At 40.5% G+C, this 12,038-nt stretch overlaps 1 protein-coding gene across 1 annotated transcript in view; it reads right to left on the bottom strand.

Moving 5' to 3' along the window:
• Nucleotides 1-12,038, bottom strand: part of st6gal2a (ST6 beta-galactosamide alpha-2,6-sialyltranferase 2a) — a 33,817-nt gene that overhangs the window by 6,833 nt on the left and 14,946 nt on the right. Inside the window, exons 4-6 of the mRNA XM_029529795.1 lie at nucleotides 5,808-5,905; nucleotides 5,539-5,640; nucleotides 1,850-2,024 (exon numbers count right to left, since the gene is read on the bottom strand). Coding sequence (XP_029385655.1) covers nucleotides 1,850-2,024; nucleotides 5,539-5,640; nucleotides 5,808-5,905 — 375 coding nt within the window. The remainder of the gene's footprint in view (nucleotides 1-1,849; nucleotides 2,025-5,538; nucleotides 5,641-5,807; nucleotides 5,906-12,038) is intronic.

Here is a 12,038-nt window from a genome sequence, read left to right as displayed (position 1 = left end):
TAGTTGTTTTAATAAATATAATTGCTGTGGAACAAAGTGGATGTGTTGCTTAAAGAGGCTGGTGATTGTTGTCAGAGTGGTTTGGAAACCAGATGAACTTTGACATCCTAAAAACTGCACGAGGCGAAGAGATTTCTGAGCCGTACGCAATGACCGACACGACAGAGAAATGTCACACGTGTGTGTGTGTGTGTGTGTGTGTGTGTGACAGCAGAGCCGTGGGACGTATGAAAACCTGCACTAGACGAAACATCCATTCTGTGTGCAGATACACAACATATATTTCATAGATTGCATGGCAGCACATCTTATGTTAACTTCACATCCACGACATACAAAATATAATTACAGTTATAATAAAAAAGAATACGTTTTGAGAGCCAAAGAAAGATTTTTTGTGACAGTGTTTGAAAGGTCAACGATGGCAAGATCCCTCAGTACAGCACGCAGTCCCGTCCCTCCTGCTCTCGTGGCCGTAATGACTACAAACGACGCTGACGTTGGATCATCATGTCATGTAACTCTGACGAAATGTGTAATTAACCACCCAACAAACCATAAAACTTACAAATTTCCGGTGAAACAGCTTTTGTTCCTGTGGAGCCCGAAGCAGCACTGAAGCTGCAGTAAGCTGCTTCAGGGACATTTTTCACATTAATGTCTTTGGAAGAGAACAATGGCTCATTTGCACATCGCCACAATGCTGAAATGGGGTGGCACGCAGGAGGAATATTATTTTTGTTGTCATTTCTCGAATAGTGAGCACCAGGTTTCCATATAAGTGCTGGGTGGAAATAGATTTTTATATAATTAATCAGCAGGCTAATTTCCAGCAATCGCAGCCTTACATGAAAGTGGCGTGATGCGAGTGCACACAAAAACCTCCTTTATGTAACATGCTGGCGTAATTTTCATTCATCTGGATGCAGGCGGTGAGGCCTTACATTGTTTTTAATTTAAAGTGCCAGTGCGACAACCAGCTGCACTGTGAGAGAGGCCCCCTGCAGGTCAAACAATGAGAGCTTTGCTGCCGTGGCTCTAAGGAAGCCAGGCACTTCAGTTTTGTTGAGATGACAGATGACAAGCAGACTACATTAGCGTCAGTTCACATCTTTGCAGTGATGAAACTTTATGTCGATATGTGGCCTTTCGAGGAGATTCGTCCACCCCAACGCCAAGTTCAGCTTCCCAAAGTGTTTATCGCTCTTGTTTACTCTAATTGCTTCTGGTGTTATTTTTGACCACACCAGGCAGCTGCTTTTAATGGGCAATCTCTAAACCCCTCTATTTTAGCACAGTTAATGACGACATGGTGAACGAAATCACAGAAACTAAAAACGGAACTGCTCTAACTGGCCGCAGAGAGCAGCTGTTCGCTGACGCGTTCGTTCAACACGCCCAGCACACCGTTATGTGGCTCAGTGAAAGGCGTGATTACTTTATTAAACATCAGGAGCCAAAATATCATTTGATTCAGTGGATTAAGTTTAAATCTGGAGACCATTAGGAAGACGACTGTAACTAGATGGTGTTGTTGGTTTTTGTACAGGGGAGACGCACAAAAAGAAACCTTCATGAAGACGAGTTTTTATATGGGCTGAGTGTAGTCACATTTCCACCTCCCCCAGCAAGGACGGGCTGCTTTGGAGTGCATTGCATTGCTATGCTCCATGCTGATACTTTCACTGTGCATCCTGAAGATAAGAATTTAATCATGTCTTAGCGTGCGTGTGCGTGTTTGCACCTCGATCTCCTTCAGGAGTGGGAAACGAATAGATAAGAGACTAAAGAGAGAAAACATGAACTACATGCATACCAACTTTCCATTCTGACATGTTCGTGTACCGACCTATGAAGCCAGATGAGGGAGGATTGGGCTGGATGTTCTCCTGAGTGTTGCCCTGAATCACATCCCACAGTCGCCACACGTAGCTGGGGTGAAGGATGTAGAACGGCTGGCCAGGATGGAGCTTTCGGTGCTCCACGTAAGGCCCAAAGAGGTTGTAGTCTGGACTGGTGTACCACTGATAGGAAAGAGGAGAAGACAGAGGACACCAGCACATGAAATGATGAAAGTCTCTCTCCATAACACTTCCGCCACACTGACAGATCATCACGAGGAGCCGGTTGCACGTTAAAGGACCTGAAGTCGATTTTAAAAGAATCAGTAAAAGTTTTTTTTATCCTGAATTTACTTTAGTGCCTTAAACTTTTGTCCATCACGGGTTTGATGTGGACACCTAAAACCTATAAAGAACAAACATCTTTTATGATGGACAGACGCATTCAGTGCAGCAGTTTCAACCTAGAAAAACGTTTGATTGTTAAACTTTCTCGGAAGTGTGGAAAGCTGATGACAATTTTAACTGAGATTGAGAACAATTGATTTTATTGATTCGGCTAATTCAGAGGTTTTATTTCTCCAGTGAACTGATAGTTCCTTCAGATTATTTTCTTTCATCAAAGCTCCAAAACGTGTCTGATGCTGTCTGTGAAGGACACCAAACTACAAACAGACAGATCCTCTAAAATCTGTCCTATATTCTTTTATCGTGTTCACTTCATTCCTTGGTTTGATTTATTCTCACTCCTGTGTGCAGTGAGAGGACGGACACTATGTAACCTTGTACATCTGGCAACTCTACAATCTACAGTCTATCTTTACCTACCTATCTTGACCCATGTAAGACAGCCTGTCAGAGATTTAATGTTAGAACATCTCAAAAGGTAGAAAGCAGTGTAAGTATTCAGTAAATCCCATTATGCTGCCAGCGAGCATCCCTTGGTCTCACGTCTCAGTTTGGTTTGGCCACCCGTCTGTGGAAAACGGAGCCAAGCAGACACAAAAAAAATAAAAAAAATAATAAAATAAGCTCCTTAACGAATGTGATAAGATTCTCTGAACAACGCTGTCGTGCAGAGAAAAGCTCCTTCTATTATCGACAGCAGTTGAAAAAAAAAAAAATAAATAAAAATCTCAGCTATACTTAAAGCGACAAATTGTAGGTAGCACAGATTCAACAAGCCGCTGGAAACGTTGCTCTGAAATTTCGGTCCAAATCTCCTGCTCCACCACATCCTGAAGCTTTGTTTGATTGTGCCAGTTTGAGAGTCTCATTGAACTGCCCAGAAATGTGTAAAGGTAAATCCTAGATCCTGCTGGGTCAGCAGATTTCTGAAGCACTCAACCCAGCCTGCCTGCTACTAACAACAATACCACACTCATTTAAATCACCTTTCTTCTCCCATTCTGACGCTCAGTTCGAATCTCAGCTGATCCTCTGGACCACGTTAAAATGATTAAATGCACCGAGTTGCGGCCAGGTGACATATTTGAGTTAATGAGCAGTTGTGCCAAGTAAAGTAGCTGGTGAGCGTTTCTGTGTGTGCGTTCACAGCACAGTGGATGATGTAACTGATGGAAATAAAAGGTTTAATGAAGCCACGGAAAATTATTTATCTCTTATTCATCATTTTCACAGCAGTGTTTACACTCTGTTACAGCAGCTCTAATTTTACCAAAGGGAAGCTTCACTCTTATTTCCTCCGTAGTTTGTTGTATTTCATAATGCACGTGGAGATGATGAAGTAGAAAAAGCATCCAGCATGTAATATATTCAAGGATTTTCTATATTTATTTTGATATTTGAAAATAATTCTGGCATTGTAGTAAACATAGTGACTCACTCGATTGTGTGTTTGTTTGTTTTTTTGTTTGTCACATCTATACATGTACTTTTATGTTGTTTTAAAAAACGGCAGAAGAACTCAGAAGTAACGTTATTTTGACTGGACGGGAGTTTTCTTCGATTTGACTCAAGGTGTCTGGGGAGGCAGTTGGTGAAACACATTCTGCAGAAACTCCATCAGCTGTATTGAAAGCCCAATCAAGCGGGCCAAAAGTGACCCGCCCATCAGAAGATCAATGCGTCCAGATTAGATCCTGGAGAAAAAGAAAAACAACTCGACCACTAACACAATTTGCTCGTTTGTCCAAGTGGGACATTTTTCTAAAAGCTTTCAGGATGTGGACAAGGTCAAACTGGGGGTGGGCCGAAGAATAGCAGGCGCCCACGTAGACCACCTCGTAAGTCTTGACCATCGAGAATTTTCCTTCGTGTCAGACATTTTACTTTAAAGAATCATAAAAAGTTATGATCATTTTATCATCACTGTTCTAGAAACAATGTGAGAGACAGTATGAAAATTCAGCTTTGCAGATTTGCTCCGCATTAAAAAAGGGTCAGATATCATTCAAGAATGAAACGTCCTTCATAAAAATCCCGTCACCGTTGTCACAATTCTGCCCTCCATGCTTTTGTGTGGCAGCTTTTGTTGCGCAAAAGTTTTTTTCTTCTGTATTGTCCGGCCTCCCTGAGCCACACAATGGCGAGCTGAATGCATGTTTGTATTGTGGCTATTTTTGGTAACAAACTAATACACACTAATTAGCTTTTTTGCTGTAATCTTTTGCTTAAATGATCTGCTTCCAGGGTGCCATGTAAATGGCTCTCCATTGTGTAATACTCTGGGAAAATGTTAATAAATGAGGTCAGGAGGTTGCTCTGTAAAGGCCTCTGCTCCTCCACAGGGAAAAAAAAAAGGTTAAAGCCACGCTGATTAAAAACGACAAGTGCTCCTATTATTAACCTTAAAAAAATGAAAGGTGAAGAAAATTAAATAAGAGCAGACAAAAAAGTCTATTAATATTCCAATAAGCGTAATGGGCCAGATCGTTCAAATCAGTTAGATGCATGCTAATTAGTTTTAGTTGTCATGCAGGGTGTTTAGGTCACATCAGCTCTTGCAAAAGTCCAAGATTTTCCCAGCAAACAGTTATAGAATAATAATAATAATAAAAAAAAAGTTTCAGCCTGAAGATGGTTCAACTTTGGTAAAAACAGGGCATCGAAAACAAACTGCAAAGCTGTGTACAAAAAAGGTTTTGTGTGAGAAAACTGTCCACTTTTAACATTGACAGAACCACGCTGACCTTCTTTTATCGTGCTTTTTTTGAATCCGTTTTTATCCTCCCGTTTTGTTTCGTGGTTTGGAAACGCGTCCTTAAAAGAAGCGGTCTTGCAAGCTGATTGGAGAGTCCAGCATCCCTGTACACTAAACAGCTACAGAGGACAGCTAACTCTCATGTGCAACATAACTAATTTATTCCTCGTCGTGTTTTATGAATGGTTTGATGTTTTTTAGGCCTTTTTTGGCTGTTGATGTTTTAACTTATCTCTAATTTTTAATCTTGGGGCCATCCTCTTTGTTCTTTTAGCCTAAACATTGTCGTCACTCTGTCTTCTCTTGTGTTGTTCTGTGTTAACAGTGCGAGGGAACTCACTCACTGGAAACTGAATTTTACCGAAGGGTACAGTAAAAATTCTGAATCTGAATCTGAACTCATCTTCTGCCGAAGCTGCATTATTGGACTTTTAGGCAGGCAGATAAAATGAGAGAAGGGCTGACAAATGAACAGGTTAAAGAGGACCAAAGCAAACAAACAAAACAAACAAAAAAAAAAAAAAATAGAAATACCTTCTGTAAGTTGATTGTGTACGGCGCTGGGTCCCAGGCCACCAGAGTCACATTCTTATAAATTGAACTTGTGTTGAATCGATGCTTTGGATTTGCCAGAATCTGTAGAGAGATTGAAAATTAAATGCAATTTTACAAAGTGACTCCACACAGTTTCTTTTAGTCAACTTTGTGGATCCAAGTCATTTATATCACTCCATTTTTCCACATCTGTGTCTTTAATGTGTTTGGTTATAAATCCATTAATGATAATTATGCATCTCCCTCACCTGCGAGTTAATGATGCGGATGGTGGTTTTGTTCCCCACGTCTCTTTCGTATCCCTCCGTAGGAGCAGCATTGAACCGCAGAACTGCATCATGGGTATCTGAAAGAAGTGCAAACCACGTCACCTGAAGCAGGAAATAGCCTGAGTGAAATGTATTAGCAGGACATTGTGTCTTTAAAAAAAAAAAAAGGGGGTATTGTCTAATGGGATCTTCATGCTTAACTATTAAATCACAGTATTTCTTTATTCAGTCGATTTTTTTTTTTCAGCTATTTAAACAGCCAGTGTGTGTGACAGATTCCGCCTTCTCAGAGTAACAAAGTCAGATGAAGTCTGACTTCTGAGACAGAAACAAATCACATCAAATGTTTCACAACATCATCCGGAATCTGTAAAGATTTTTTATTTATTTTTTTTTTACAGATACTGCCCTCCGTTCATGCTTTGACCTTTACAGTTTGCACACAAGCACGACGTCCTCGGCCTCACGGATGACTGCAGTAATATTTACAGATTGGTCATTTCAGCCCGTCTGTTGATCGACCTGCCTTGATCCGACACCGGAACGAATGAAGCTCCAGTTTTTGATCCGATACTCCTCCATCACGACCCGCGGTCGACTGTCACAGCAGCACAACACAACCTTCTGCAAACTCACTCACTCAACACTGTAATGAACACATCTGACCTCACAGCCAGAGGTCATTCTTTTTCCGTCATCAACTGTTTGGTGATTTATTTGTGTAGCACATAAAACTGATTAACAGAGATTAATTCATTTTTGCATATTTTAACAAATTTCTTTCTGTAATATTGAATTTGTAATCCATTTTTAATCACAATTTGTTGTATTTTCTCGCTTATTTATTTTCCACAGTTTCCTTTTTGATTATTAATATATGCTGTTTCCAGTTCCTGATAATTGGTGGATATTTCATTTTTTGAATATCGTTCTTATTGAGATTTGTATAATAATCGCTAAGATGTAACATTAAAATATTTCCTGTATTTAAACCTTTGGATGATATTTATGAGTTAGTTTGTGTTAATAAAAGATCTGCTGAGAGCTGAGAGCGGTTTATGTTGTTAAAGAATATTTAGCATCACTGAAGTGTCTCACTTCAACAAAATATAAATGATATACATATATACACGTGGAGGCTTTTGATTGATTTGAAGCCGGTCGTTTTCGGTCCTGCCTGAATTAAAATGAAGTCCTGCTTCACTTCACCCTGTTCAGGTAGCTGAGTGGCTTTGAAAACGTTATAATCGAAAGATAATGTGATTCCCACTTTCTGTGGTTCCTTCTCAGAGCAGCGTTAGAAGTTTAAAACTGTCAAGAACTTGAAATGAAAGTCCAAATGTGAATAGTGAAGAGTTTCATATATTTGAGTTGGTTCTAAGACTTTTTTATTTCATTTTTTTGTTTAAATAATCCAACTCATTGAACAACACGCTTCAGAAAAGAACCATTTTCGTCCTCTGATGCATGAATTCTGAAAACCTCCCCCAGGATTTTTACTATTTAGGCATGAAAAAATAAATAAATAGACTTTTAAAAAAAGTTTTAAACACACACTTCTCAGGGAGTTGGTCACATGTTCACTAGGCGGGACAACATGCTTTTTAAGAAAATAACTTTATGTGAATACTCTGAAATGCTTTTTTTTTTTTTTTTTTAACCTGCAAGGGTCTCCTCCAGTAGAAGGAGTGGAGAGATATTCCTTCCCTGTGCTGCCATCCTCAAAGTTTTGAGGACTTTTTCTTTTTTGCACTCACAACGGCTGACTGAACGGGCTGATGTGTCAGAGGGTTAACATGACGATAATGTCGTCTGTCTAACATCTGTTGGCAACGGCAGTAAGCTGAATTACCAGCTTATTAAGTCTGTTAAGTCTGTACAGTCCACTTCATTCAAACCTGCTCACACTCTATTTAACAGCTGCTGCTTGTAAATATGATGCATTCAATCATAAATTCAGCTGATGGGACATCAGGAGAGCGGTTCTCCTGCTCCTGTAGTATTTATGAGCAGGAGTTTCTTATTTTCCTGCTGACTCCTGCTGTTCAGCGCATTACAAACACATCAGCGTGTTTAGAAACTGAGAGCAGTCAGCAGACAGTACGAAAGTGAGGGGAGGTCCTCGTCAACACAAACTACATCAGGTTCAACCTTCACAAGGATGTGAAGCTTGTGACGTTTACTGTGATTAAACTGCGCTATTCCAACAGCATTATCCAGAGCTGCTTCCAGAGGGACTGATTACTGTCCTGCCGAGGGTCCATCTATCAGATTTTATGGGATTAATCCTGCGTGAGCACACTGCTGCCGTTGATGAATTAATATTCTCCTCGTCTCACATTAGGAATATATTTTACAGTTTGTGATCAATACTCCCGAAACGTGTGGCCACTTGCGCAGCAGCCGTAACTCACTGATGGCTCACCCTAATCTGACCGACCCCCATTCAGCTGCTTCTGAATCTACGATCCTGTTATTTAATCAGAGTTCATCTTTCTGTGGGTGCCGGCTTCAATGGCTGACAAATAAAAAACGAAGAGCAGCAGCCATTAAAGTCAGGAGGAATCTGCCGGGGGGGGGGGGGGCCCTTTGGCCGTTGGCTGATACATTCAGCTGAACCACTATCATGGCCTGTTGTGCTATCAATCATTCCTCCAGTTATTACGGCATCATATATTTTTCTGAGCTGGCCACCTTTCACATGCTTCATGTTGGGCTATCAATCAAACTGCCGTGCTCACCTGTAAGGTTTCAAATGGTCTTATTAGATTACATCACAGAGCTGTTAACCCATTAGCTGCCAGAAAGCCCTGATGGGGAGACGCCAGCTGTGAGCGACTCCACGGATGTTTAGTGTTACTGTCAAGATTTACGCTTTCACACTTCATTTGGGATTGTTTTGTGATCTATTTGCGTTTCAGATCTTCCTTTTGTAAATGTTATTTAATGTGTCAGACAAAAGAGCGTGGGCGTTTTCTTCTTTTCTGTTAACTGAACTTGGACGATTGCTCGGACAAAATGAGTAACTACAGCTGTGCTCTCATGCCACACTGCACAGAAGTAAACTACACACAAAGCAGTTTTCTGATCGACGACACTGTGCAGAAGTTTGCTCAAATGGATTTAACAAAGTAATACATCCAGGACAAAAGTCTGCATATAAGGGATAAATAACGTCAATTATAAGTGTGTGTTTAAATACAACCACCAGAGGGCAGCAGCTGGAAATAAATCTGTTAGACAAAAAACAAAGTGGTCATATTTACTGAGGTAATGAAACGGCGTGAACAAAGAGGAGCAGGAGTCCGAAACGTCATCAGAGCAGACTGACAACACTTACTCAGCATAACAAAGCATGATTTTAAATATCACCTCTAAGTGGAGTCAACATCTCTCAGACGGCCACAGAGATAAGCATTACAAAGGGGAGGATGGAGAACTTTTATTTCGCAGAACAATTCTTTTACATGTGGACATATGATCTGTTTCGTCCATCCCATACTGTGCTGGAGATGCTGCTCATTCTGCTCACCACACGATGGCAGCCGCGCATCATCACAGCACTGACAGCACGCTCACATGAGCAAACTGCTGCAGCGGCTGAGAAATGTAGTGATCTCAGTCTGATGAGCATGAAGAGAGAGGGCTATGATTCTCACATCCTTTTATTTATTTATTTATTCGTCTTGTGGTTGCTTTTAGGTGATTTGTCACAGCTCCCGGTTCAGTTAGCGGGGATTTGATCAAGTGCATCCTGTTGGGAAGGACAGCGGTGTGAGCACAAACAGAAAGAACAAGATCAATGCAGTTTGATTTCCTGTTGAAGCTAAGCCCGAGAATTAATGTGACAAAGTCAGGCTTTTAAACACTGTGAGGCTACTTAATAATCAAATCGGCTTTGGTTCGTTTATCTCATTCATCAAGTCACTAAGTCTCTCAGTCTGCTTTCAAGATAAATATCTTTTTAAAAACCACGTAGCGTGATGAAGACACAATGGGCCGATACAAAGATGTTTGTGACAGCCGCCGGAGAAGGTCTGGTCATGGATAACCGTTTATATTTTGACAAATTGATGTTCTCGTATTGACCTGAGAGCCATTTTTGAATTGATTTTACAAGGCATGCGTCTTGTAAAAGTGATTCTGAAAGCATGATGCCGGCAAGACATTCTCTCCCCTCATCCATGAGCATGTGCATATGGGTCACATTATTGGACAGCAACCAAAAAAAAAAGTGGGGGGATTATTATGATGCGTCAACAGAGATTTAGAAGCACCTGCAGAGTTTAAATCCACGTGGTTGGTGCCCTAAAGTGAAGAAATCCTAATATTCATCCGCAAGTGCAACAAAACAGTTTGCAGCTACCGCTTTACAATTAAATCTAAAATTAGAAAACTCAGATTACTTTGAAATGGAGGAACTTTTCTTGCAGCGAGTGGAGGCGTTGTGTTGAAAGGCTGCAGCACTCGTGCATCCGCTGACACCATAAGTCAAGTCCACCATGACCGCTGCGTTCAGTGCAGATTGGCGTTTGCAACAATTGCAAACCTCGGCTTTAAATTATATGCATCTGATTTTCTGACTTTCGATTTGACTGTCGACGGCAGTATAGAATCTGGGAAAGTCAATACATGTAAAAGGTAAATTTAGAAAAACATGCACAAAGCTGAAGTCCTTGTGGAAGTGTTTGTTCAGAGCGGCTGAATCGACAAGGAAATGTAAAGGAAGCTATATGTGATGCGAAGAAGCCTGATCGGTTAGCAGAGGGGTTTCTGCTTTCTTCTAGTGAGCCATCTGTCACTGAGTTCACACTCTCCCCTCTAACCAACGAGCTGCCAAAGTCTGTAAACCGAGAGCACACACACTCTAATGCAAAAACATATAGCCCGCTAGGCACACATTCAACCCAGTTTACAATCAGCTTGACAAGTTAATCAGCAAATGCCACAAAAAGTCCTGAGTGAATGCAAATCTCTGCAGGTGCAGATGGATGTTTGTTGAACTTTAAAATCCAACATCTTTGCAGGGCCAATGTAATAGATCAAGAATACACGATTAGTGCTGGCCCAAAACGAACAAATTAACTTTTTCTGCTGACATTTTCTTTTTTTTTTTTTTTTTTTTTGCAAGATCAGTTAAAACTTCTTTAACACTGGCACCGGACTGTGAGTGTCAACCAGACAACAGCTCTTACTTTCTCCCATCTAGGCAGCTCTTGTGTGACCAAACCGCCGCAAATGAAAGTATTACAACCTTAAAGAGCTTTAAGAACTCGTTTCAGTGGCTCCATGCTGTGAAGGAAGCCACTCAACACAGCAGGACGATGTCTTGGGTTGAGCGGACTGTTGACGTGGTTTAGTTGGAGGTGTGGCAGACTGGTAACCATGTCACTAAAGTTTTAACGGCAGTCGTTGACACGGATGCAGCTGTTCTACACTTCGGCTCTGCTTTGTAGATCTTTTATGACGCTGTGCTGGCGCTAATGAAACTCAACACTTCATGAAGATTTTTTTCCCAAGCAACACAATTTTAGTGACGTGACACATAACCTGTTTTAAGTCTGTGAATTTAAAACAGATGGAAGAGCTTTAATTGTGACCAGCACCAACACCAAATGGAAAATTCCCCAATTGAGAATTCATGATTCTGCCATTTCCTCATTGGGGATTTCATATTCATTGACAAAAGATCGTAAAGCATAATTATCAGATTTAGGCTTTAGTGGGAACTTTATCCATCTTAAATCCTAATTATTTTTAATACTACCTAAGTTGTACACAAGAAATATGAAAATCGAAACAGATATCATGAAAGCTACTGAGGAAATGTTTTTTCACTCTATATTCCTGAATATTTATCTTTTTTGACATCAGGCTTTCCATTGGAGCACCAAAGGATCTGCATCAGAGATGTGTACAACTGATATATGATAATTTAACAGGCAGACTGTCGGGATATTTGCCAGACTGCACTCCTCAGAAGATAAATCCCATATGGTGTAATCACCATATCAATAAAAATGTATATTTATATACCAACACATGTACATCGAGAAGCTTAAAGTTATTTTTATTCTTCCAAGTCTGCATTAATGCTTTCAAATTATAGTTTATTTGAAGTTTACAGTCCAATCGATTGCTGGTTTTGATCCCAATGTCAATACAAGACCTCAATCTTTGTCAAACTTTAGTTTCCCCATTTCTTCAGTT

This window comes from Echeneis naucrates, chromosome 21 (genome assembly GCF_900963305.1).
Source record: "Echeneis naucrates chromosome 21, fEcheNa1.1, whole genome shotgun sequence".
NCBI lineage: Eukaryota > Metazoa > Chordata > Actinopteri > Carangiformes > Echeneidae > Echeneis > Echeneis naucrates.
This window is presented reverse-complemented; position numbering and strand designations above follow the sequence as displayed.